At 51.7% G+C, this 27,181-nt stretch overlaps 1 protein-coding gene across 4 annotated transcripts; it reads left to right on the top strand.

The window, feature by feature from the left end:
• Positions 1–849: 849 nt before the first annotated feature.
• On the top strand, positions 850–27,181 carry Capn15 (calpain 15). Of its 4 annotated transcripts, none has more exons than XM_038327982.1 (12): positions 850–1,160; positions 8,253–8,401; positions 20,097–21,567; positions 22,123–22,331; positions 22,431–22,614; positions 22,681–22,904; positions 23,453–23,578; positions 23,660–23,812; positions 24,730–24,891; positions 24,977–25,475; positions 25,555–25,733; positions 25,807–27,181. In XM_038327982.1, the coding sequence occupies exons 3-12, from the start codon at positions 20,119–20,121 to the stop codon at positions 25,982–25,984; spliced, it is 3,363 nt and encodes a 1,120-aa protein (XP_038183910.1). In that variant the 5' UTR covers positions 850–1,160; positions 8,253–8,401; positions 20,097–20,118; the 3' UTR covers positions 25,985–27,181. The 4 variants fall into 4 exon arrangements, with proteins under 4 accessions (XP_038183910.1, XP_038183906.1, XP_038183908.1 ...); XM_038327978.2 differs by lacking the exon at positions 8,253–8,401 and adding an exon at positions 12,242–12,530; XM_038327980.1 differs by lacking the exon at positions 8,253–8,401 and adding an exon at positions 12,242–12,530 and having other exon boundaries at positions 25,811–25,952.

Consider the following 27,181-nt stretch of genomic DNA (forward strand, 5'->3'; position numbering starts at 1 on the left):
TTCTAGAGCATGAAAGATTTCCCAGAAACATGACTAAGTTGAGCCCTACATGACTGTAGGCCCTACTGAGCTAGGCTCAGGCTTTCTGGGTCCTGGGGCAAATGTCACCCAATCTCTCATACAATATCCAGAGTGCAGAACATCCCAGGGACTTCTTTTTGGTTTCCCTTTGCTCTATGTACGTTCTCCTCTGCAGCCTGATTCTTAGCGCATCTTTGGGTTACAAAGGACAAGTAGCTAGGAGTAATTCAGTTACTTCTGGTAGCCAAAGGGCCCTAAAGAGAAATACCTTGGGGCTTCTTGTGAGCATCACTCCTAGGACCTGGGAAGATGTCTCAATTAGATGCCAATGTTTCTCTAGGGAAAGAGATGTGCCTATCTGGCAAACGTGAGTAGGTCCAGCACGATTACTGCTTCAGACCACTGGGACAGAAGCCAGAAGTCACTGAATGAGTTAGGAGAGGTGGAGAGCACTTCATGCAGCCAGGCTGTGCTGTATCACCTTCTGACCTAGCGCCGCAGATAACCGCCTTGGACCTTGTACACCGTGACCGAGACTATCAACATTGCCCCCTGGCGCAGTGAGTCTCAGGCGGTGAAGACGGCCACCCGAGCTTTGCCCAGAAGTCCCTCGCAGAGCATCCTGGGAGCTGTAGTCCATTATCTCCCCGGATCCAACGCGCCTCATTAAACTGGCATGGGGCTACACGGAGCGACACCTACCGCGTGGGGAGGACGAGAGCTCAGGGAAAGAGAGCAGGGAATATAGCCGTCCGTGAACTACAACTCCCGGCGTGCCTTGAGCGGCGTCGCTCTGCCCTGTGGGAGCCGTAGTTCCGGCGCGATTCCAGTGCCGCGTGCGCCCCCGACGCGCCGTAGCCGCGGGCCCCGGCTGGGCGCCACGCTACGGAGGAGGCGTAAGGCGTACCGGGTGGGCCGGGCGGGACGGCGGGCGCTACGGAGGCGGCGTAAGATTGCCGGGCCGAGACTAGAGCTTCGGGGCCGAAAAGCGCTAAGCCGGCGGAGCATCGCGGCTGGCGCGAAGGGGGCCTTAGTGCCCTCCGGTTGAAGTTGTGGGTCAACCGATTGAGGGCCGGCACCAGGGCCGCGCCCGCCTAGCCCGACCGCGAGCGCTGAGAAGGCGCCGCCGGCTCGCTAAGGTGAGTTCCACGGTAGGCGGCGGGCCAGCCGGCCTAGGGACTCATAGAGCTCGGCCTCGGGGCATCAGCCCGGATACTCCGTGTTTGCTTTGGGAGCAATAGCCTGGTTTGTGGCAAGCTCGTGGGTGAGAGGGAAGGGCTGGTCGTGTGGGTCACTCGAGGCCAGCCCAGGAACCTCAGACGCAGGGGACCCTCAGTGCCTGCCTGTCCTTGAGTGCCCTCTTGTCTGGGACTAAGCAGCGTTGGCCCACTCTGTACGAATGTGTATGTAGTGGGGGCTCTGCCTGAAGAAATCTGCAGCTACCTGGGGCGGCAGAGAGTAGCGCGTAGGGCGTCCTGTGTGCCCTCCCATCCCACACTTCCTTCTGTTTTTGTGGGCCTGTCAGTAGGCTGGGAAAGTTACAGAGTGGCCCCTTGACAGCTGCGGGATTTTCTTTTTGTTGTCTGGAAAGGGGGCCCTTCTAGGTCTGATCTGGGAACCCATTTGTGTGGCTCGATGGCCCTTGCTGCGCTGGCTCTCAGGGTCCCTGTAGTTTGTTACTAGACACCGGTAACAGGACCGTGAAACACCTAGACTCTAAAACAGGATATCTTCCCGAGCTTCAGGACTCTTAAACACCCAGGCTGAGAACCTGAGAACCTTCTTGGGCATTTGGGGCTGGCCCTTCAGGTCATCAATACCCGCATCAGGAAGAGCCTCTCCTCAGCAAGGAACTTGAGTTCTGCCCCTCCAGGGGCAGTTCCCTTGTCTCAGTCTGGAGCTTGCCTCCGAGTTTCTCCCTGCTTCCAGAGTCTGACTGTCAGGGATGTCCTCAGGACCACAGTTCTGTAGAATAGGATAATTGTGTCTTATTGAACATCAACCTTGTTTCCATGAGGTAGTAGATCCTACTTCCTTTGTGGTCTCCTGCTCCAGAGTGATGCGCCTATTTCTTTCCCAACATCTGAGAATCCTAGGAACTGTTTGAATGGCAAACAGGTCAGTGACCTCAAGGAAGGCAGATTTAAACCTTGCTGGGTCCATGGCTCCAGATACTGTTCAGCTTTATGGGGACTTACCCATCAGAACCTCTGCTGGCCATGGTATCTGAGAGCAGGAGGAGCCAGGCCCTGACCCCACATCTGGGTAGAAGCCTCAGCTTGGCCTCCTGAAGAAATGGGTTCTTTGCTCTCCATCCTTGGATCCAGGCTTTGCCCTGGTTCTGACTGTCAGGCTTTGTCTACTCCCAAGCCTTCCTGGCCCCTATTGTACATTATCTGGGCCTTGGGGCCAAATAGGTAAGCCATTTTTACAGTTGAGGAAACTGAAGGACAGCAGTTGTCAAGGTAGGGGTAGGTGGAGTTCTCTCTGAACCCCTTTCTCCTTCCACATTCTCACTGGTAGTACTTGAGAGAAGAGCCTTTTTTGGTGCTCTAAGAGTCCTCCGTGTGTGTGCTGTTGATGAGGTGATCAGTTCAGAGCCTGAGGAAGGTAGAGCAGTCCTTTGTCCAGCTCTGTGCTCTCTAAGGTCAGCGCTGCCTCTTCATCCCCTAGACAATGGCTGGGGCTGAGAGCAAAATTTAAAAAAAAAAAATAGAAAAAAAGCAGTAGATGAAAAAATGTTGAACTCTTTGGAAAACAAACACCGAAAGCCAAGATCACCAGTAACTTGTCACATTGGTTTATCCTGGTGTCCTCACTGCCTGGCCTGGGAGGCTGAATGTGAAAAACACAGCTATGGTCTTAAGGCTCTGGGCCCAAGCCTGGAAAAAGGACACTTCCTGTCTCTTCCCCCTCTCCCAGGGGTGTGGATTGTTCTTTTTCCTGGCTGTGCATCTCTTGCCTGGTCTCCACTTCATACTGGCTATGTCACCTGATAAGAGCGTCCTGAAATGCATGTGGTCCTGGTTCCAGATGTTCCTAGTCTCCTAACCCCTCAGGCTGGATGCTCTCCGCCATTTGACCTTTCCACATTCCCGGTATGTCTGTCTGGAGCCATTTGACCCTTATATGTCTGATACCATTCTGGTTTATCCTGAGGGGCCTACCGGGGGCACCCCAGCTTCCTGAGTCTCCTGTTCTCACGTCATGTATGTTATTTCTTAGAAGGTCCTGGTACCCAACTCAGTCCAGCCCCACCCTGAGCAGGTAGCCAATAAACATCCTCAGTTGGCTGCTGACCATTGGTAGCCTTGGGTCAATTGACTTCTATTTTTTTTATAAATATATATAATTTATTTAATTTTAAGCACATTGGTGTGATGGTGTTAGATTCCTGATCCAAACTGAGTTATAGACAGTTGTGAGCTGCCATGTGGGTGCTGGGAGTGTTTGAACCCAGGTCCTCTGGAAAGGCAGCCAGTGCTGTTAACTACTGAGCCATCTCTCCAGCCCCCGTTCAATTGATGTGGGTAGCATGTGGTCTCTGTGGAAACAGGGACCTGGCCTCATCTTGTTTCTCAGTCTGAGAAGGAACTTAGCAGCCTATGACCCCTGTGTAAGTGTCACTTACAGAGGAGGCTGAGGGTTGAGGCTGTGGTTGAAAACCTGCTTAGCCACACGATTGCCACTTTGTGAGTCATGGCATAACCAAGTGGAACCTTGCGACCAGTGGACCAAAGAGCATCTTGATGTGGGCAACATGTTGCTTCCTAGGCTGGTCCTACTAGGCAGTTTTCCAAGATGGAATTAGAGGAGGACAGGGATTCTCTACCACAGTGTGGAGATACAGGAATGATAGTGGGGGCCCTAAGGGGCTGACCGGTCTCATCACTGCTCTTTGTACTCTTCTGCACAAGCTGCCGCATGGGAAACCAGTGATGTAGCTGTCTCTCTCTAAGGATTCCCCAGGCACCAGCACAGGCTTGCTCAAGTCTTCGTGTTAGGAAACCAACGGGAATAATGTGCATTGGCCTCAACTCTCTTTTATTGCCAAATGCATAGTCATGGCCTCCTGCTTCCCTGATACTGCTTTCCCCACTTCCCTGGTGGCTAAGCTGGAGGATGGGCTTGGGCAGAGCTTTGGGATAGTGGAAGAAATACATGTCGATAGTTGCTGTCTGAAAATGTCAAGGTGCAGCCGTGCCGCTGCTAATAGGATGGGAAAGCTGTGGAGTGCTCCTTGCTGCAGAAGTTGTTCCCATGCCCTCCTCCAGGGTTCTTAAAAAGTTGCCCTTTAGACTTAAAGAACTTCCAGACTTTCTGTCCCTTTCTTGAGCTTGCTGACCGCACACCATTTGATGGGAAAATCAATGAGTTGTAGAGCTTTCTGGAGCACCTGCTTTTATGCAGATGTGGAAGGGCCAGAGCCTTTGGGAGAGGAAGCAGTGAGCTTGAGTGTCCCTATGATTCTTGTTCTGTGGATGGCAAGGCCACCAGGCTACCTTCTACCTTCTCTTTTAAAATTGTATTCCACAGCAAACAACACTGAACTTGTGAACTAAAAACTGAAATCCTTTCTTTTCCTGGCAACATTTTGAAAAACATAATTTCCCTTTTCAGAGTGTATAACGAAGGTGGTGCACAACTCCAGAAACACAGAAGGGTGTTCAGGGACCGTTTTCCTGTCTAGGAGGCAGCAGGGCCAGCTTGTAGATGTCTCCGACTAGCTTTGCTCCAGCCTCAAGAACTGCTGTAGTTCACCTCAGCAGGATCGGTGTGTCTCATTTGTTCTGAACAGGCCTGTAGCTGGAGGCCCCACTGCTGTTCTGAGGTCCAGCATCCTCGTGTGTGTGTGTGTGTGTGTGTGTGTGTGTGTGTGTGTCACTCTGTGTAGCCCTGGCTCTTCAGGACTCACTCTGTAGACCAGGCTGGCCTTGAACTCAGAGTCCCCTGCTCTGGAGTGTTGGTGTGCACAGCTACGCCCAACTCCACTGTCCGTTGCTTACTGCTGCTTAGGAGCTGGAGACCAGGAAGTACTTGGCAAAAATGGAAAAAAAAAAAATCTCGAACTCAAGGTTAAAAACTACTTTGTGATGCGTTCTGGCTTCATCTCCCATTCAGGAGAGTGAGAGACTTTAAGACAGCACCCTTCTACCTAAGTCTTTATCGTACTTACTCTTGGCCCTTGGGTGGGTTTTTCATTTTCAGTAGAATCTCTGGTTCACTTTCTGAGTTCAGCTCTCTCCCTTTCTGTTGTGTGCAGGTGGAGGGTGATGACCACTGTCTCCAGTATTATTCATATGAGAAGGCAGTGGCTAAGAGAGTAGAGGAGGTTGCAGTGGCCCAGAAAGGAAGTGCAGGATGAGGACACATGAGTATCCTGCCTGGCGTGGCAGCATCTGCCATAGTGAGCAGGTGCCGAGAAGAGCAGAGCTTTGCAGCTTGAAACAGTGGTTACCCATTGGCAGTTGGAGTGACTGAACAGTGCCAGGACCTGAGTCCAGGGAATCCTGGTGACACTCTGCTGTTCCCCTGAGCCCTGCCCCAACCTGGGCACAGTTCCCTGGCAGTACCTAGACAGCCTAGGCTTCCTTGCCAGCTACTACTGATCTGTGGCCCTGACAATGAACTCTACCCAAGGGCAGAGCCAAGTTGAGGAACATCAGGACAGGATCTTGAATAACCCCCTCTGTTGTCCTACCAATGCCACATCCTGTTTGCCATGGACAGGTTGGTTCCTGTGGCAATAGCAGTAAAGAGCCAGCAAACCGTGTTGTCTCCTGTGGTCTCTGGCTAGGGAGCAGACACAACTTTATAAAGGGAAGGAGTGCCTAGGCAGCATATGCTTAGGTGGGGCAGTAAATAAAGGCTCTGGCCATAGCAGTGTGAAGAGGGCAGGGCCTGAACCGCATAGCCAATCAAGACTCATTAGCAGGACTTTGCTCATGCAGGTAATCCCAAAGGCTGCATTTGGCATTCTTGGGCCAGAGTGCAAACCCTGATAGGAGGAGAGTGCTGTCTTGGTGAGCGCTGCAGTGCAGCCTGTTGAAAAGTTGGACACACTGACATTTTGTCATCTGCGTGGCCTCAGGTGAGCTAGTTTATCAGGCACCGTGGCTTGTTTGATGGAGCCGCAGAGGTGAAGAGCCCCTTTCTCCGGGCCAGTGCTCTCTGGTGACCAGCCCTCTGCCCTGCCAGCCGGGTTCTCTGGCTTTACAGAAACTGTTTTGGGGGAAGCTGTGCTAGTGGGGTTTGGTTCTGTCTCTTGGGCCTCATACCTTCTTGGATGTACCACCTGAGATGTCTGCCTATGACCTGCCAGTGACTCCCACCTGGAATTCTTGTGCTGTGGTATCTTGGCCAAAAAGAGGCTCAAAGAGCGGAGGGTGGTCCATTTCTGTGGGGGCACTCTGCCTATTTTCAGGAAATGCTGTTCAGCCAGTTCTCACAGGGTTGAGTCCTCCCAGCCTAGTTTCTTGAGGAGGATTCACTTCCTGTCCCCAGGCCATTTCCTCTGGAGCTGGCCTTGATGTCAGCTGTGTTGACTGAGTTGTGTCCCAGCGGTGGTTTCACAGCTGGACTGACTGCCTCCTGCCCTGGTAGGTACAACGCTAAGGTATGGTAGATAGCTATTGGTGCCAGGAGCGGCTAGCATTCATGTTCTGTCTTGCCATCCACTGTCTCAAGAGATGAATGATATTGGGGTTACTGCAATTAGAATGGGAGAAGATGGCCCTTCCTAAAATTACCAAGAGGAGGAGCTTGTGTGGTAGGTTTTCTACTCAGTTGGTTTGAGAACCCCATTCTATTCTTATTTTACTGAGGTTGAGTACTGTGCTCAGGGCACTCCTAAATGGGGGACAGGGAGACACTGTACTTCCTATACCAAGAACCCTAGCCTTGACTTAGTGATATCCCCAGATTTCCCTTCCGAGAATGAGGTATCCCACAAGTCCTTGGGAGCGCTGGATAGGAAATACTGACTTGGCTGTTTTAATGTGAGGCAAAAAAACAGACTTTACTAAGGGACCCTCACGGTGGGTTTGCAGCCCTTAGGTCTCATGGCTTATGAAAGCCACGATGGTCCCCACCCAACCTCCAGCCCTGATCACCAGTGAGGAAGAACTGTGGGCCTGGCCTACCTGGGATGTACTAATACCTCACCTCCAGATGTACTGTCATGGCCAACACCTTCTCTCAGAGGACCCTCGGAGCTGAAGGTGGAGCTGGGGACAACAGGAAGAAGCTGTTGATGTTATCGCTAGGACTCCTGACAGAGGGTGTACGTGGCTCTATGCAGAGTCCATGGCGGCGTCATCCTGTCTTCTCATGCTTGTCCTGGGTGGACATTCTCCAGCTGCCCTCAGCATGTGCGGAGAACACCTCACACCAGTCTGGGGACATGCTGATCCACCTTGATAATTAACACTTTGGCTTTCAGAACAGTGGCGGCCCCACTTCCTTGCTTCCTTGAGGCCTGATCTAGGCCACTGTCCCATTTAAAAGTAGAACAGTTCCCAAATGCAAATAAGGGAGGAACTGACTGATTTGTGGAGTGGGAAAGGCATAAGCCCTAGGGCTGATAAGATGGGTGACCCTATCTCTCAACTCTTGTGATCCTTAGTCCACCCTGCCCTTCTGGCTCTTGTTGGAGACTGATGTGCTTACACTTAAGTCATGTAGCAGCAAGACAGCGTCTGGGGTAGGATCTCTGAAAATCACTGTTTGCTGTGTCCAGCCTCCTAAGACAGCCTGACCTGCAGCAGAGGTCAAAGGGTGTTTGCTAAGCACACAAACTGGAATAAAAGGAGGTGCAAGTGAAGTGCTTTCAGGAGGAGGGGGGGCTTTGTCCACCAGCAAACCCTGTCAGAGAAGACAGCCCTTGGGGTGGCTCAGGCCTGCCTCCCAGAGTGGGGGCCATACTCTCTTCTTCCTGTTCTCTTTGGAGTACAGCCTAGGCAATCAGAATGTGAACAAAAACTGGATCCACCTGTGTTGGCATTCTTCCGTGTCCCTGCCTGTCACCACATGCTAATTATATTGGTGTGCTCTGGCCTAGATGGGAGAGACCTCGGAGGGGCCAGCCTCCTTCACTCAAAGGGGAAGTCCCAGTGTCCCTGGCAAAGTGGCCTGGGTGTGATAATTGCTTTTATAGATGGTTGGCCAAGCCAGAGAAACAGCCAACATGCTCTAGCTAGCGCTGCTACTGAATTCCCCTTCTACCCTTTCAGAGGTCCCTGAGTGCAGTTGTCAGAACACAGAAGGAAGGCATGTAGAACCTTCTATACAGCTGTCTACCATACATGTGGAGTTAACAACCACCAGGTCTACAGAAGGTGCTGGGGACTATAGTCGTGCCAAAAAGGCCTGCAGAAGGAAGGTGGGTTTCAAGAAGCACACATGTACAGTTGGGTGTGGTGACACATGCTTATAATCCTTTACTTGGGAGGCAGTGACAGGAGGATCCGGAGTGGAAGAACATCCTTGGCTACATAGTGTTTTAGGCTAGCTTGGGATACATGAGAAATACTGGTGTCAGCCTCTTGAGGTTAAGAGGGCCCCCTAGGCCAACAAAGAACTAATAGCCAACTGCTCTCTGGTGTGTGTGTGTTGGGGGATAAGGGAGTACTATGACTGCTAGTGTCTTTTAGGTGGCCTTTAGTCAAGACAGAGGCTCCTCAGCACACCAAGGGACTCTCCATCCTAACAGTGGATATTGTTGGGACATTGTAGCATGGAGAACTGAGAGCATTGCTCTTCCTGCCTACCTTTCTTCTTTGTTCTGTACACTTAGCAAAAAAAGAATGTGCTGTCCCTACCCTTTCAAGAGATCCTATGCTTAAGGCATCCCCGGTGAGCAAACACAAAGGCAGGAGGAGGATAGTCCCTGGACAGGATGATGAGAGGGATAGGTGGGGATTATAGGAGCTATGGGGCAAGCAGCACTCAAGCCCATGCAGAACTCTAATAGCTTCTGGAGAAACCGGTACTCCCCCTGAGGCAGATAGGTAGCCCATGAATATAGTGTGTGCTTTCACAGTGAATGTGGCAAGGCCCAGTGTTGGCAGTAGATCACCTCAGGACCCTATTGTAAGCAGTTTCTGCCCCATGGGCATCTCCTCTGAGCCCAGCTCCCAACACTCTTCCCTCCCTCTTACCTGCTCAGGGTTTGAATATGAGAGAGGAGCATCAGAAATGCTGGGGTGCATTTCTCACAGGAGTCTCCTGTATTGCCAGGGCTTGTCAGTTTGGGGGATTGTTCCGGCGCTGACAACCACCAGAGAGGCAGGTGCACTGGGTGACCATTGTAATGTGGGACTGGTGGACAGAGCATGTGTTGCTGGGCACCTGAACATAATCCTGTCACCAACACCAACAGTTCACTAATATTCATACAAAGCAACCAGCATATGTGGCTACTGAGTCCCATGAAGTGACATGTCTTTGTTAAGATAGAAAACAGTCTAAAGATCTTGATCAGGGCCAAGTGCCATAATTGTAGTACTCAGGAAGCTGAGGCAGGAGAATTGGGAGTTTGCTCCCAGTTTAGGCTACATCATAAGACCCTATGTGAAAACAATCAAAGTCAGTAAGAGTGCAAGATTAGCTAAGGTTACTTAGTAATACCCTGAGTGGGCTAGGGAGTCAGGAGAGGCACCGTGACCAAAAAAGGGATACTTAGTAACTCAGTAATGTCATTTGTGATAATTTCATACTGAAAGGACATCATTCTAGATATGTTGTTACACAAAGTGTGCTGAAATCTTTTTACCTGATCTTTGTTTTTGTTGTTTTGTGGGTTTTTTTAAAGACTTATTTTATATATATATATGAATATATTTTATACATTTTCTGTACATGTATGTATGTGAATCACATGTGTGCCTGGTACCCATGGATGTCAGAACAGCATGTCAGATCCCCTAGAACTGGAATTATAGATGGTTGTGAACCATCTGGGAATCCAACTCAGGTCCCATGCAATAGCAACAAAGTACTCTTAACCATTGAACCATCTCTCAAGCTCCCTGTTTTGTTCATTTTTGAGACTGAGTTTCACCATGCACCCCAGACTGTCCTAGAAATCTTGATTTCTTCTTCAGCTTCCCTAGTACTGAATTACAGCTCTAAACATACCCAGTTCCACCTGTTATTTTTTGAGCTTTTTATATTATTATTAATATTATTATTATTATTATTAGGGCAGGGAACATGTGCACACATGTGGAAGTCAGAAGATGATTTTGGGAATTTTTCCACTGTGACTTCTGGCCAGATCTCCAGCCCTCTCTTCGTTTTTTTTTTTTTTTTTTTTTTTTTTTATTTATTTACTTATTATGTATACAATATTCTATCTGTGTGTATGCCTGCAGGCCAGAAGAGGGCACCAGACCCCATTAGAGATGGTTGTGAGCCACCATGTGGTTGCTGGGAATTGAACTCAGGACCTTTGGAAGAGCAGGCAATGCTCTTAACCTCTGAGCCATCTCTCCAGCCCCCTCTCTTCGTTTTTATGACTCTGTGTGGCTTGCAGGAATCACGAACCTGTACTATACCGTCTAATCTGGGCCGGCCAGCCCTCGGTAAAGGAACACTTGGGAGCATTTGCGGTGTCTTGTGCTGTGTAATCTCTGAGAGAAGCCACAGACATCATGTAAATAAATGAGCACAGCCTTGTCTAGCCAGACCATTTGTAGACACTGAAATGTGAATTTCAAGCCTGACATGGTAGCTTACACTTGTAGTCACAGTACTTGGGAGGCAGAGGCAGGAGGACCTTGAGTTGAAATGCAATCTGTGCTGCATAATGAGACCCTGTCTTCAGAAAAAGGGTGACATTTTAGCTCACATAAGTTTCATTTCTCATACTCTTTCATTCTTTTTTTTTGAGGGGGGGGTTGCGGGTATTAAAACAACTCTGTAAGCCAGGCTAGCTTTGAACTCAGAGAAATCCACCTGCCTCTTTCTCCCAAGTGTTGGAATTAAAAGCGTGCACCACAACTACCTGGCTTGTTTTGTTTTCTAGCCATTCCAAAGTATGAATTAAAAGCTCTCAAATATGACAGGGTCACCAAGCTAATAGGGCCAGTCCCTTGGCAAAAGCAGTCCCTTACATGCTAACTCAGAAGGTAGCTGGGAACACTACTTCATGGGAGAAACACCTGGTTCTAACTGCAACCTCATGGTGAGAGGTTGCAGGACTACCTGGCCCCATGCCTGGGTGTGTTAGAGAGAGTTTGAGCTTGATGCTGGTGATCCTCTCAGGTGTCAAGTGCTGATTCTCAGAAGTACTACACAGGCTGTTACCTGTCATGTGGGCCTGTCCCTTGATGCCATAGTACTTTAGGTGTGTCTCTTGGCTCCTTATATCAGCCTCCCCTAATCTATACCCTAATCCAGAGTCAGTGTTATAGAGGCATACTCAGAAGCCAGAGAAAGTGCTATCAGTGGGTTGTAAGGGAGCCAGGGGTAGGAACTGCTGAAACCAGGGCAAGTGTGTTGTCTACCTATCCGGACATCTTAACCTAGTGCCCAAAGAGGGGACACACACACACATAGACCCAGTTACCCTGTGTGTGTTGGTCTCCCCAACTGCCAACAGGTATAAACTGACTCTCCCTGCAGCACAAAAATCTACCCTCTTCCTCCCAGTCATGGACAGTTTCTCGGGTTCCCTGGCATTCTCCAGGTCTAGGGTTTGCCTGGTAAGTGTGTTTACACAGTCAGCAGCTGCCCTTCTAAAGGCACAGTTTGGCCCTGACCTCTTAGCTCTTCAAGGGCCATCCTGCTGTGCCCTCTGCTCCTTCGTTGTTTTCCCTTTCCTGTGGGCTAAATGTCCCCTTGATAGTCTCTTCTGTGTTAAGGCAAACTGTTCTGATGGAAGACTAGAGACTAGTTTGAGAGGCGGTGGGTTTTTCAGGTTAGGGTGATAACCTGAAACCCTAATATGCCTCAAGTCAGGGAGCTGCAGCTCCATTTGGTGCTGACCTTTGGTTTCTGGCCTATATTCCCTTGTGGGGCTTGTATATGGGATGTGCCCTACAGTGCTGAATACTTTTAAAGTCATGCCCAGGTCCCTGAACCTCACTTTCCCCTTGTATACCCCAGGCCGCTTGGCATACTGGGAAACTCTCCCAGGGCCTAGAGTTCATCTGTGTGAATCACACTGTTTCTTCTCTCTTTTTATTCTGTTTATTTCTGTTGTTGTGTCACTGACCAGCCGGCTGCCCTTTCTCCGCTGTGGGCATTCTCCTCTCTCCATGCTTCCGTTCGCGTGCCACCGGCCAGAGGTGACCAGGCCCGGCTCTCTACGTGGCCACTGTCAGGGGGGCCATGGGGAGCTCCGCCTCCTCCTTGGCTGCCGAGACGGAGTCAGACCACGGCTTCCCTGGGGGGCCACCCTACCCAGGGCCCCCGGCAGCAGCTGGCTGGTGTAGGAGCGGACCTGGGGAGACTGTCTGGGGAAGTGCTCTGGTCACCAGACAGCACCCACGTCCCCGGGCCCGAAGGTAAGAAGGTGGGGAGGGGCAACCCTGAGGGGTCTTAAACAGGAGACCTCTTTTTCAGTGTGTCCCTCCTTGGCACAGATGCTTGCTCAGAACAAGGGTCTCTGTTTATCAGTGCTCTCTGTCAACTCATTTCCCCTATCTGATGCAGGAGCTATCTGATCTGGGGTTATTGCTGCTCTTGGCTGGCGAGTCTGAGACTTTCCGTTGACTGAGGTTCTGCTATGGTCCACTGTTGAGCAGTACCTGCCTGCTGTCTTCTGAATTCCTATGAAGGCTGTCTGGAGACCCCCTGCCTTGGAGGCTGATAACTTCAGCCCTTGTAGTTAGCATGTATTAAGATGCTGGCTTGTTTCACACAGTCATCAGAATTGAACACTGCTCCCCTTTCCCAGCCTGTGGTACCTATGCTCCAGTATGGCTGTCTCTAGGGATGCCAGTCCGGCTCTGGGGAACCACAGCCTTTACCTGCAAGTCTTTTCTAAGACATGCATGTCATTTTTAAAGGAAGGATATCTGGCACCCCCTAAATATCCAGGGTTCCACCTCAGAGAGGTTGCAGACCTGCTCTGTTCTAGAGAACCCAGGTAACACTCTGATCTTTTCTTTACTCAGAGAAGTGCATGGCTGTGACTTCCACAAGCAGCTCACTCACCCATCTGTCAGTTAGGTGGGCATAGAGCGCAGACAGGAGACTGCCTTCTGAGCTGGCAGACAAGTGACCTTTAGGAGATGCTGGAAGGAGGCACGGAGACCAAATGAGTCTGTAGATCTGAGTCACTCTAGTGGTTGGGAGAGTCAACCACTGGAAATTCAAGGTCCAGAGAGACAGGACAAGCGGCACTATAGCAGGAATCTTCAAGCAAGTGGAGATGGTGCAGTTTCTCATGGGTGTGAAGGCACCACAGTGCCTCCGTGCCCTTAGTACTCAGGATGCTCCAGGCAGTATCTCTAATACAAGTTTTAACTCTGTTAAACAGTTTTATTAGAATATAACTTATACACTGTCTTAGTTTTTCTTTTGCCATGATAAAACACCATTGACCAAAATCAACTAGGGGAGGGAAGAATTTATTTTAGCTTACAGTTCCACAGCACTGTCTGTCATTAAGGGAACTTAGGGTGGAAACCTGGAGGCAGGAGCTGATGCAAAAGCCATAGAGAAGTGCTCTTGCTGGGTTGCTCCTTGTGGCTTGCTCAGCTTGCCTTATAGCAACCTGGACCACCAGTCCAAGGGTGGCACTGCCCACAGTGAGCTGGGCCCTCCTACAACTATCATCAGTCATGAAAATGCACCACAGAATTGCCCACAGGCCAGATAGCAGGGTATTTTCTAATTGAGGAACCCTCTTCCAGAATGACTCCAGCTTGTATCAAGTTGACATAAAGCTCCACACACCATCAAGTTCACCTGTTCTCAATGTCTGTACAGATCATTTTCAACCAGTTCATAGCTTTGTACAAACCCTTATGAGTTAGTTTGCACCTGAACGAGATTCTGTTTGTAGTCATTCTGTCCCTGCTGTGGCCCCAGGTAGCCACTAACCTGCTTCCTGTTTGTAGGTTTACCTTTTCTAGAGATTTCACATGTGACCACATGTCTGACTGGCTGCTTTCACTCAGCATACTGTCACTAAGGTTCATCCCCATTGTAGCACGGACTTCCATCTTTGCATGCTTCCGTCGTCTTCTGTTGTAGGAATAAGCTACGTTTGGCTTGTCTGCTCACTTAGCTCTTATGATGATGCCGTTTATAAACTTTCACGCTGAAGGTTTTATGTGGGCATGTGTTTAATTGTTTTGGGTGTATCCCTGATCCGGAGCTGCTGCTGTGTTTGTAGTGAGTTTACACAACATTCTGAGAAACACTGCTGTCTCGGGGGTTGGCCCACTTACATTCCACTAGCAGAGTTGGCAGTGTCCTCCGACTTTGATAATGCTTGCTATCATCTGTCTTTGACTCTAACCATCCTGCAGGGTGTGCAGTGGAGCTTTACTTGATTTAATTTGTATTTCTCTGATGACTATTGGTGTTGAACAGCTCATGTTCTCATATGTGTGTATATGTATGTGTGTGTCTCCTGAGGAAAAACTGTGAAGAGTCGAATGTCTAGGCCCACTGTGGCTTTATGTGCTGAGGCTATTTGCTGCACTTGTTTTCTCCGTCTTGTGTCAGTAAGCAGCGCTCAAGCAGAGAATGTCACCACATACATATCACATGGGTGGGTGGCTCTCCTGCTTTTATATCTTACTAAATTTATGTGTGTAGATGAAAGTTCAAGGTTTAAATTTTAAGTGAGTTTGGGGGTGATGGGTTGCTCAGCATTGTGTATCACACCCTATTGCTGCAGATTTTGGCAAGTTGCGGCAAGAGGCAAAAGAACATTGCTGAGAGTTTGGTGCAGCCTGGGCCACGTAATGAGTTCCAGGCTAAGCAGACTGCTGAGTGAGACTCTGTCTCATAAAGCAAAAGTAAAAGCACAAGATTTGGGAGGTTATAAAGGTGGCACAGTGGCTAAGAGCACTCACCACTCTTCCAGGAGTTCACATTGTGGCTCCTAACCACCTGAAACTCTGTTCCTGGGGATCCAATGGCTCTTCTGACCTGTAAGGGCTCCAGCATGTGCATGGTACATATCCATACATATATTGCTTAATATATGTGTATATTTAAAACACAAGATTTTTTTGTTTTGTTTTTGAGACAGGATTTCTATGTAGCTTTGGAGCCTATCCAGGAACTCATTTTGTAGACCAGGCTGGTTTCAAACTCACATAGATAGATCCGCCTGCCTCTGCCTCCCAAGTGCTGGGATTAAAGGCATGTGCCACCACTGCCCAACTAAAGCACAAGAATTTTGAGGCAGGTGAATCTCTGAATTTGAGGCCAGCCTGGTCTACATAATGAGTTCCGGGACAGCTGGGACTACAAAGAGAGACCCTGGCTCAAAATAAATAAATAAATCACAAGATTTTAAAATCCAGAACTATGGCCAGGCATGAAAGTGTGTGCCTGTAATTCCAACACTCTAGAGGCAGAAGCAGGAGGATCAGCAGTTCAAATACAACTTGAGCTATGTGAAGAAAGGAAAAATTTAAAGACATACAGAACTGAGCTAAGCAAAGAGGTGGGATTAAGAGGAGAGAGAGACCCAAGACTTGAGGATGTCTTTACTTCCTATTACTCCAGCCTCTTGCCAGGCCCTTCCCCTCAATTGGCATCCCCAGTATGTACTAGTTCTCACTAGGCCTAGGACTTAAGTAGGCAGCAGGCATCTGAGTTGAATCAGAAATAAACAGTGTTAATGATCTGGAAGAATTCATAAATATCCAAACTAGAGAGGGGATGGACATCGGAGGGTTACTGGACTAGTGACACTACTCTGTGGACACCCTTCAGGACTCCTTCCCCACATATGTGTGTATACTCACACACAGAAGTAACACAGCACAAGCATAGGAAACAGAGCCTTTCCCCCAGTGTTTGTAGGACATTGGGTGGGCTGGGAGAAGCATAGGGCAGAAAGCAGCAGTTCCTCATCATATCTCTCAGGACTGCCGCCCCCAGCTAGCTGGTACTCTCCTTTTGGGTAGCACCCATTGTATGGGTAAAAAGGCAACTCATCACCTGAGCCCAGGAGATCAAGGTACAGTGGATTTCCCTCCTCCACCAGTGAGAGCCCAGTATAGGAACCCTGCTTATATCCAGCCTCACCTGGCTGGTTAATCAGTAGACAGTTGATTCAGGCATTGGCTGCCTAGGGACAGAGGTAAGGAAGACACATCCATTCAGAAAAACTGAGCAGGCCATCCTGTAGTCAGCTAAGGAAAACAGTTTGGTACATCTCCCTGGAAAAGGGAGACACTACCCTCACCCTTATATAGGTCCTCAGGACAGGGTAAGAAACTGGCAAGGGTATGGCGTGGAGCTGCTCTGTGGAGCAAGGGCATCCCATCTTTTAGTGGCCTAATTAGCTAACCAGTCCTTCCTAAGAGGGGAGAGACTTCTTGCCAAGACCACAGCAGGATGCAGCAACCTCCTCTGGGTGCTCATTTCCTGGTTACTCAGGTAGACTCTGTAGCTTCGGAGCCTGTCACCTCCCTTTGCATGAAATTTGAGTGTTGCTCTGCCCAGGGAGCTGAGAACAAAGCCTGTGTCCTGAAGAGTTGGAACTACTTCTGTGAGCTCATGTGCTGTGATTTAGGAGTATTTGTGTTGATAATTCTAGAAAATCAAGTGCAAAAACCCTTTTTAATTTCTTTTTACTTCTGGATCTAGGAGTCGAGCCCAGTATCTCATTCATGCTAGTCAAGCACTCTGCCACTTAGCAACACTCTCGCTGTTGTGTTGAGAGCTTCTCAGAGGTTTTGCCAGAGTCTGTATACAGATTTTATTGGGTCTTCAGCTCTACACAGACTTTTGTGGTGGTTTGGCCTTGCCTGTGGACTTCAGGTCTTGAGCCCTGGGTCCCTTCCCAGGCCTTGCAGTAAAGGACTGGTCACGGACTATGGGCATTAGCAGGTGAACCAAGGAGGGTAAAGGGTAGAGGTCCTGGGAGGTTCATAGCACACGGCTGACCAGAACTACCCTAAGAGTCCTTGGTCTTGAGAGGTTTTCTGGTTACAGAAGACCCACAGCTTGGCCTCTGGAACAAGTTTGATCTTTAGGCACTGTTTTCTTTGGAGCTGTCCTGTACTACAGCTAGAGTCTTCCTGATTTCCTGTGTGGTTCCTCTTTCTCCTCTCATCCCAGTCAATGGCTGTGCTTTAGGTTCAACTGGGCCAAAGCCAGACCCTGGCCATCCCGGCTGTTTCCTGAGATGAATGAGCACCTGAACTTAGTCATTTTTCTTCTTGCTATAACAAAGTACCTGACGAGGATTTTTTTAAAAAAATATTTATTTATTATGCATACAATATTCTGTCTGTGTGTATGTCTGCAGGCCAGAAGAGGACAGCAGACCTCATTTACAGATGGTTGTGAGCCACCATGTGGTTGCCGGGAATTGAACTCAGGACCTTTGGAAGAGCAGGCGATGCTCTTAACCACTGAGCCATGTCTCCAGACCCCAGGAACAAGGATTTATTTTAGCTTACAGTTTTTGTGGGTACCTATTCCGTCAAAAAGAGGGGCTTGCTGGTGGGACTCAGTATATCTCAGAGGGACGAGAGTGGTCGCCTGCCTCTGCCTCCTGAGTGCTGGAATTATAGCCACCACACCTAGCTTATGTCAACAGTCAAGTCAGTCTCTTAACGATGAAGTTTATATAATTCCAGTACACAATGGCATAGAGTAAGCATACCCCCTTCCAAAAGAGAGGAAATGGGGCATTGCAAAGTAAAATAGGGCCAAGGAATACCAAACCCATACCCAGAAGCTCAATGTCCTGTACCTGTGGCTTATTGTGACATTCTCTAGACTCTAACAGCCTTGAATAACCCCATTCTCCACTTGTGCTGTCTCCAGCACACATAGCCGCTCTCCTAAGCCAGTTCCACTCCACTCCAGCAGCTTTCCTCAGCAGACATTCTATGGTCGTGACATTTCCAGCATCATGGGGTGTTCGTTGCATCTTGGAGTTTACCTTCACAGCATTGTGCCCTCTCAAGACCTTGCAGAAAATCTGACTAAGTATTCAAATATGTAAGCCTATTGGGTCATTTTTATTTAAACCATCACAAAGGGTACACAGTCTATTATTCAAGGAGAGCATTGCCATGGGCGCATGAGACAGCTGCAGTTAAGAAGCAAAGAAGCTCATGCTTTCTCCTTTTTTACATATTAATGTATGTTGTGTGTATACATCCATGCATGCCGTGGCTCACCTGTGGAGGCCAGAGGACACTTTCCATCCACCATGTGGGTCCCCAGATGTCAAACTCGGGTCACAGATTTAATGGCCCTCCTTTCCCCCTTTTTATTTAACCTGGAATCCCAGTCTATGGGATGGTGCTGTTCATATTCAGAGTGGGTATTCTGGGCTCAGCGTGGCGGGACATGCTGTTAATCCCAGTACTCAGAAGAGATAGAAGAGTCTTTATAAGTCTGAGGCCTGCCTGGACTACAGAGTGGATCTTCCCTCTTCAGTTAAACCTCTCTGGAAGCACCCTCAAAGATGCTACCAAGGTGTGTCTTCTGTGTGATTCCAAATCGAGCCGAGTAGACAGGAAGCATTAATTAGCCATCACAGCCTTCCTCAGTCTGTACGGTCAGTGGCCTAGAGCTGAATCAGAGGATGCCCTGAGAGCCCCTAGGAACATTTCATGAAGATTGACTTACCTCAGGAGGGGGAGGTAGCCTGTCAAACTCACTGTGGCCCACCAATGCCCTCTGGGATGCCCATCTTGTGCTATGAAGTAGATGTGCAGGTGGAGACAGTAGTGCTCTCGTATGGGAGAGGTGTCAGGGGACATCCTCTCTGCTGACACACTGTGTTCTGTCCTTAACCATGAGCCCTCTCCAAGGAAAGGAGTGGAGGAGAGAGGTCTGGTGATCTCCAGACTCTGACCTGAGCCTGGTACACCTGCACACTTGCTGCTCCAGGGCTCTCAGAGTCCCTTCTGTCCACTTGGGCCTTGCCCACTGTGGGCAAGGCCTTGGGCAGCTCAGCAGCTTCTGCACAGGAGCCTAAGCACCTCTACCTGTCTCTCCTGGGCTACCCAACCTATACAGGTAGAATGAGAATAAACCCTGGGCCCTTAGGCAAGTCTTCTTTTGGAGGGAAGAATTAGTTTTTGTTTGGTTTGTTTGTATGTTTTTCTTCTTCCTGAACCAAAGGTTAGAAGCATAACTTCGTGCTTCGTTGTAAAAAGCAATTGATTTTCCTAGAGGCAGAGCAGCTATGGTCAGTTCTACAGATAGGTATTGTGGAAGTGTGTTTGCAGCTCATCCTTGTTGTAGAGCCCAGCACCCTTTTCATCTGCCTGAGGGACCGGTCCCATCCTGGGAGCAGGCAGTCAGGCCAGGAGCCCAGGAAACCGGCCTCCACCCAAGCCCAGAGACTGCAGTCCATGTATTCTATGTGTTTGTTCAAAGCCCAGAAGCATGTCAAATTCTTTGAATAATGCAAGGTGCAAGCCTCATAACCTCACCTCCATCCAGGCTCACGCTGTGTCTGCTTTGTCTCCTCACTGTGTTTGGGTAGCCTTTCCAAGAAGAATACACACAGCCTTCCAGTACTCACTGCTACCCTGCTACAAGCCTAGTGGTGTGGCGTGTGCTAAGCCCATAGGAAAAGGCCAGAATGCCCAGGTTTAGCTCTGATTCCAACCTGACCTGAGGCTCAAGGAGTCTCCCTTGGCACCTATGGATGAGGGGGCTACAAAGCTGAGGATACACACTGGGCAAAGGCTCAGGCTGTTTTTGACTGAAGACTGCCCCCACCATTATCCCTAAGAACATTGCTGACCGCAAGGTGACCACACTTTCCATATTGCTGGCTCTACATCCAGTCAGGCATCTACCTCAGTCCCAGTCACCCTCCATGGAAAAGAGGTGTCCTTCTCCCCATGGAACATTGTGACTTTAGGCCTCAAAGAAGCCACACTAATCAGGTTCTTCCCTTGCAGCCACACGCATTCTCCTGGGTCTATGGCCACAGTTGGGGAGTGGTCCTGTGCGCGCTGCACCTTCTTGAACCCTGCCGGCCAACGCCAGTGCTCCATCTGTGAGGCCCCCAGGCACAAGCCAGATCTTGACCAGATCCTGCGGCTCAGCGTGGAGGAGCAGAAATGGCCCTGTGCGCGTTGTACATTCCGGAACTTTTTAGGCAAAGAGGCTTGCGAAGTATGTGGCTTTACCCCAGAGCCTGTTCCTGGAGCCCCTCTGCTGCCCATTATCAATGGGGTCCTGCCCAAGCCACCCACCATACTGGTGGAACCAAAGGGCAACTGCAGGGAGGAAGCAGGCCCTGTGCGGACAGCAGGGCTAGCGGCCATGGAGCCAGCCAGAGGGCACTCTGAGGAAGAAGAAGAAAAGGAGCAGGAGGACAAAGGGGAAGGGGCAGAACCTGGCAGTGGCTGGGCATGCCAGCGCTGTACACTGCATAACACACCAGTGGCCAGCTCTTGTTCTGCCTGTGGGGGACCCCGGAAACTGTCATTACCTCGCATACCCCCAGAGGCCCTGGTGGTTCCCGAGGTTGTGGCCCCTACTGGCTTCCATGTTCCTGCTCCATCCCAGCCTATCCTCCCTGGGGAAAGTGCTGATGCTGATTCTCCTTCAACCAGCCAGGGTCCCATCTCCACTGACCAGGAGCCCCCTAGGGTACCACCCTTCAGCCCCTTCTCGCCCACCCTACAGAACAACCCTGTGCCCAGAAGCCGCCGGGAGGTCCCCCCTCAGCTTCAGCCACCTGTGCCTGAGGCTGCTCAGTCCTCGACCTCCACAAGCTCCAAAGGGCCCCCACAGGGCCCTGGAAGAGCTGCAGCTGGGACCTCCCGCCTAGCTGAGCTGCTATCAGGCAAGGAGTTGCTACCAGGCAAGCGACTGAGTGTATTGGAGGAAGAGGCCCCAGAGAGCAGCCCTGCCCGCTGTGAGTCGTGCAGTGATGTCATTGACCTGGCTGGAGACACTGTGCGCTACACACCTGCCAGCCCCTCTAGCCCTGACTTCACTACCTGGTCATGTGCCAGGTGCACGCTTAGGAATCCCACAACAGTCCCCAGGTGTTCAGCGTGTGGCGGCTCCAAGCTGCATGGTTTCCAGGAGCACAGTGAGCCCCCTACCCACTGCCCCGACTGTGGTGCCGACAAACCTGGCCCCTGTGTCGGCTGCTGTGGACGAGCTCCCTCAGCACACAAGGCTGCCCGCCTCTTGCCTGATCGCCTGGGCCAGTGGGCCTGCCCTGCCTGCACCCTGATCAACACACCTCGGGCCAAGCACTGTGCAGCCTGCCATACACCACAGCTTCTAGTGACCCAGTGCCGGGGGGCTACACCCCTGAGGCGCAGGGAGAGCATGCACGTGGAGAAGCGGAGGCAGACAGACGAGGGCGAGGCCAAGGCACTCTGGGAGAACATAGTGGCTTTCTGCAGAGAGGTAAGGAGCTTCTCTTCTGAGACTGAGAGGCAGCTTGGCCCAAAGTAACTAACATTTGCCTCCACTATTCATGTCACAGTCCCTCAGCTCCCAGGCCTCCCATGTCTAAGCCCACAGAGAGATGAAGATACAGTGAGGCTGTCCAACACAGGGCAGCATGCCCCATTAAAGCTCAAGGCTGGGATACCTGGTGCTCCATTTGAGCTGCAGAGCCTGAACCCTGGGTGGCTTCATCCTTGGGTCAGCTGAAGGAGCAGCTGGAGCTGTGCCATCTCCCAGGCTAACATGCTCACTGTGGCCTGGTTGCCACTGGCCTACAGTGTCATGGGCAGGAAGGCCATGTGTCCCCATGCCCACTCAGGATCATCCTGATGGTGAGCCCTTCAAACCATTCAGTTGCCTAGCACTAAGGTCGGTATAATATACAAGAACCCCACCCCAGCCTTCTAAAGCTCTCTTGGGAGGGTGGGGTCTTTCCCCTAAAAGGTAGAGTGGAATCATTCTGGGCCTGAGGCTGCCCTGCCCAGCCTGAGTGTCCGGCCATGGTCCCTGCAGAACAGTGTGAACTTTGTGGATGACAGCTTCCCCCCCGGGCCTGCATCTGTCGGCTTCCCAGTGGGTGACAGCGTCCAGCAGCGAGTGAAGCAGTGGTTGCGGCCCCATGAAATCAACTGCTCTGTCTTCAGGGACCACGGCACTCCGTGGTCAGTCTTCCACACCCTGAGGCCCTCTGACATCCTACAGGGCCTGCTGGGGAACTGCTGGTGAGGCTCCAGGTTCCTGCCAGGAACGAACAGGCTCGGGAGGATGGAGGCTACTGGTCCAGTTGTGGGCATGTTGTGAAGTTGTCTGGCTCCATCCAGGTTCCTGAGTGCGTTGGCAGTCCTGGCTGAGCGTCCCGACCTCGTGGAGAGGGTGATGGTTACACGTAGCCTGTGTGCAGAGGGCGCCTACCAGGTGCGGCTGTGCAAGGACGGCACGTGGACAACGGTGCTGGTGGACGACATGCTGCCCTGCGATGAGGCCGGCTTCCTGCTCTTCTCACAGGTGGGGCAGCAGGTGGGAGGCTGGGGCGGAAAGCCAGGCAAGCTGTGACTCTGATCCCTCCCCCAGGCACAACGGAAGCAGCTGTGGGTGGCCCTCATTGAGAAGGCGCTGGCCAAGCTGCACGGCTCCTACTTTGCACTCCAGGCAGGGCGTGCCATTGAAGGCCTGGCCACACTCACCGGTGCCCCTTGTGAGAGCCTGGCGCTGCAGGTCAGCTCCACTAACCCCCGAGAAGAACCTGTTGATACTGACCTCATCTGGGCCAAAATGCTGAGTTCTAAGGAGGCTGGGTAAGAGGTGGTCGCTGCCATGGTCTGTGGCATTGGGCGGAGAGAAGAGTGGAGTGGTGGGAGAAGTGGGGCCAGCGCCCTCTGACTGCCCGCATCTAGCTAGGTGCTTAGCAAGCCGTAGCTAAGAAGTATAGCCATTCTAGGTAGCCACTCTAGAAAGAGCCCAGGTCTCATTACCTCCCACTTAGGAAAAGACAAACAAGAGTTCACAGAGGGACCCTGAGGAGTAGGAGGAGGTGTTCTGAGACATGCCACACCCTGGTCGGTGTTGTGAACCTTGGTCTAGAAGAGTCTAGACCCAAAGACTTACAGAAGTTCTAGTCCTGGGAGAGAATGCCAAAATCCCTGCCTCCCGCTGAACCTGGGCAGTGCTACTGCCCACATTTCAGGCCTAAGCCTTCAGAAACCAGCTTGTTCTAGCCCAGGCACGCTGAGCTCATCCAGAAAGCATGTGTCACATGGGTCCCAGACTATACCCCCATATTCAACAAGGGTCATCTCCCCTTTGTCCATCCATTCCATCAGCCAGTGTCACTCTGCCCAAACAGGTTTCTCATGGGTGCCTCCTGTGGGGGAGGTAACATGAAGGTAGATGATGCTGCTTACGAGAGCCTGGGTCTGCGCCCCCGCCATGCTTACTCCATCTTGGATGTTCGTGATGTTCAGGGCTCCAGGTAAGGGCCCAGCTGGCTGAGGGTGGACAAGTGCGTGGGCACACGGCACATAGTCTTGGTTCTCAGTCCTGTGATCTACAGGCTCCTGCGACTCCGGAACCCATGGGGCCGTTTCTCCTGGAATGGCAGCTGGTCGGATGAGTGGCCACACTGGCCAGGGCACCTGCGAGCTGAGCTCATGCCACATGGCAGCAGCGAGGGTGTTTTCTGGATGGAGTATAGTGACTTTATCAGGTACCTGGATGCCCCCACCTTTCCTGTGACCAGATCAGATCCTCAGGGATCTGGTCTAGGTAAGCAGCTTGTCTGTGTCCCAGCTCCTGCGGGCCCCTGAAAAGCAACTCTTGGTCTGGCCAAGGAATTTAGGTTTATATGAAGCAGGACTTGTGTGTGTCATTCTGCACCCCGTGGTATTCAGGAACCGTATCAGTTTGCTGTCACTGTGGCAGATGCTGGAGGAGAACAGTTTAAAAGCAGGAGTGAATAGGTATGCTAGCACACACATCTGTAATCCCAACACTCCAGCAACTGAGGGAGGAGGGTCCCAAGTTCCTGAAGTACATAATGAGTTTCAGGCCAGCCTGGGCAATATGAGACCCCATCTCAGAAACAAAGCTTACTTTGTTCATGGCTTCAAAGATTTCAGTACATGATCAGCTGACCATTGCTATAGATCTGGTAAGGCAGAAGGGCATGGTAGAGCAAAGTGCTCACCTTGTTGCCGTCAAGAAACAGAGACAGACAGGTAGAGGCCACACATATCCTTCAAAGACCAGGCCTCAACCTGGAAGTGTCCTTCCTCCAACCAGGCACCACCTCTTGATAGCCTGTTCATTCAGCTGTGAACTCATCAATGGCTTCACCCACTGATGAGGTCCGTTCCCTCCTGACTGCAGTAGCATCACCAGCCGGGGACCAGATACTTCACGTGCAAACCACAGCAGGGCTACAGCTTAGAGAAGTGCTTCCTGCTTAAGGGGCACCCAGGGCCAGGGAAGAGTGGTGAGAGATAGCTAAAAGGGAATGGTGAAGCAGGGAGACTGCCGTGAGTGCTGAAGGCTGAGAGCAGAGGCTGTAGTGTGAGCGCCGCATCCCAGAGCTGGGGCATTGGGCTGCACTCTGCTCAGTTGCCCCTTTCCCTCACTGTCTAGGTACTTTGACTCTGTGGACATCTGCAAGGTACACTCAGATTGGCAGGAGGCACGGGTTCAGGGATGTTTCCCAAGCACTGCCAGTGGACCAGTGGGTGTGACCGCGCTGACAGTGCTGGAGCGCGCCTCCCTGGAGTTTGCCCTTTTCCAGGAGGGCAGCAGGTAGGCAACAGGTTGAGCGCTGTACGGAGCTAGAAGCTCATGGCTATGGCCACGTGAGCAGCAGCCCGTTATCTCTGGCCCTCAGGCGCTCGGATTCAGTAGACAGCCACCTCCTGGATCTGTGCATCCTGGTGTTCCGGGCCACTTTTGGCACTGGTGGCCGCCTGAGCCTGGGCCGCCTCTTGGCCCACAGCAAACGTGCTGTTAAGAAGTTTGTGAACTGTGATGTCATGCTGGAACCTGGCGAGTATGCTGTGGTGTGCTGTGCCTTCAACCACTGGAACCCTGCTCCACCAGGGCCCCCTGCCCAGGGTAAGGGCCCCAGCCAGATGAGGCCCATACCCACCTTCCCACCCTCTGAGCCCCAAAGCCCACCCACGGGAAAGCTGCTGGCTCCGTTATCCACACCCCTCACAGCCTCCAGCCCCTCAACAGGGGTCCCCCGAGGTGCCCCCGAGCCACCCGGCCACGTACTCGCAGTGTACAGCTCCAGGCTGGTCATGGTGGAGCCGGTGGAGGCGCAGCCAACCACACTGGCCGATGCCATCATCCTGCTCACTGAGAGCCGGGGCGAGCGGCATGAGGTGGGTGGGGTCCTGATGGGGGAGGGCAGCGGGTGGGCAACCACCAGCCCTGGCCCACCCACCCTGTGCCTGTGCCCAGGGCCGAGAGGGCATGACCTGCTACTACCTGACTCATGGCTGGGCGGGGCTCATCGTGGTAGTGGAGAACCGGCACCCCAAGTCCTACCTGCATGTGCAATGTGATTGCACCGACAGCTTCAATGTGGTATCCACACGTGGCAGCCTGCGCACCCAGGACAGTGTACCACCCCTGCACAGGTGGGTACCTGCTGTTTTTTCCCCTAGCCTAGGCCCTGGTCTCCCACTGATCCTCATCAGCCCTCTTCTGCAGGCAGGTCCTGGTGATCTTGTCCCAGCTGGAAGGCAATGCTGGATTCTCTATCACCCACCGCCTGGCACATCGCAAGGCAGCCCAGGCCTTCCTCAGCGACTGGACGGCCTCTAGGGGTACCCACAGCCCTCCGCTCACACCTGATGTGGCTGGTCTCCATGGACCCCGGCCACTATGACTACACTTCCCTAGGGCAGGGCCTATGTGCAGATCCACCCACCTGCCCTCCCCTACATGCACTTTATGAGGGAGACCCCCAATGGAGGATGCTTGAACCAGAATCTCAGGACCCTGCCCAGGGAGCCGCCGGCTACAGGGTGCAGCCTCCCCTGGGCCTCCCTCCCTTCCTCCCACACTCCAGATACCCTCAGTCCCCCACCAGGCCTCCCAGCTGCCATGCTGAATACCTCGAGCCGGGTGGGCTTCATTCCAGTACTTCTGTCCTGAGCCCTGGGGACAGCTTCAGGTGGCCAAGGCCCTGTGAATATGCGGTCACTTGCTATAAAGAGGCAGTCCAGATATACGTTTAGAGAACCAGATCTGGGGGTTCAGAGGCCATGATCCTGCCTTGAGAGCCTGGGCAACCCTTTGTGGAGGCTCCGATCTGCTGCTCCCCCCCCCCCTTTGGTTTGTTCCCAAGCCCAGTTCCCTGCCTAGTGAGCAGGGTCCTGATAGCCCTGGCACATGAACGGCGCACTGCAGGAAGCAGATGCCTGGTGGCCATCAGCCAGGGCTTGGGGACAGCTGCCCCCTCCTGCAACACTATGCAATTCCTGGAGCACCTGCCAGGATCGAAGCCATGATGGGGTGGCAGGTTGGGAGCCAGACTCTGCCCGGCTGTATGGAGAAGCACTTCGTCCTTAGCTTCCCTGGCCACAATCAGCACTGTCCCTTGGCCTCAGTCTGTCCACAAAGAAGGACACTCCCCAACCCAGTCCCATCACAGGCACATGTAAGGTGTGACTGACTACTTCCTCTCCTAGATGAGGGAGCCAAGCTGCCCACCTGCCCAGCATTCCCCTAGCTGCTTGTCAAGATCAGAGCCCTTATCTGTCACATGGACGCCTGAGTCATTTCCTGGGCCCCCCCACCTGGCCGCCACTGTCCTGCAGCCCCCTAGGTAGTGGGCAGCTCACACACCCACTGTCCTTGCCTCCATGGGACTTGCGAGGATTTTTATACCTAGAGAAACATTCCCTTCCCCTCTGGGCCTCCTTTTACTCTGAGCTGTGAATATTTTTAACCCTGTAAATAGGACCAGCTCTTCGAACACAGAGACTATTTTATCAGCTATCAGTCCCTTCCTTGTTCGATGACTCCATAGGCCATTTCCACTCAGGCTCCAAGGACCAAATAAAAGCGTTTTGTTTTGTAA

Source organism: Arvicola amphibius, chromosome 4 (genome assembly GCF_903992535.2).
Source record: "Arvicola amphibius chromosome 4, mArvAmp1.2, whole genome shotgun sequence".
Taxonomy (NCBI): Eukaryota; Metazoa; Chordata; class Mammalia; order Rodentia; family Cricetidae; genus Arvicola; species Arvicola amphibius.

Excerpts from the sequence above, each read along its gene's own strand:
- Capn15 (XM_038327978.2), top strand. The coding sequence starts at position 12,355 with ATGGGGAGCTCCGCCTCCTCCTTGGCTGCCGAGACGGAGTCAGACCAC. Across the intron at positions 22,905-23,452 it reads CTGAGTTCTAAGGAGGCTGG|GTTTCTCATGGGTGCCTCCT; the intron begins GTAAGAGGTGGT and ends CTGCCCAAACAG. Across the intron at positions 24,892-24,976 it reads CTTTTCCAGGAGGGCAGCAG|GCGCTCGGATTCAGTAGACA; the intron begins GTAGGCAACAGG and ends TCTGGCCCTCAG.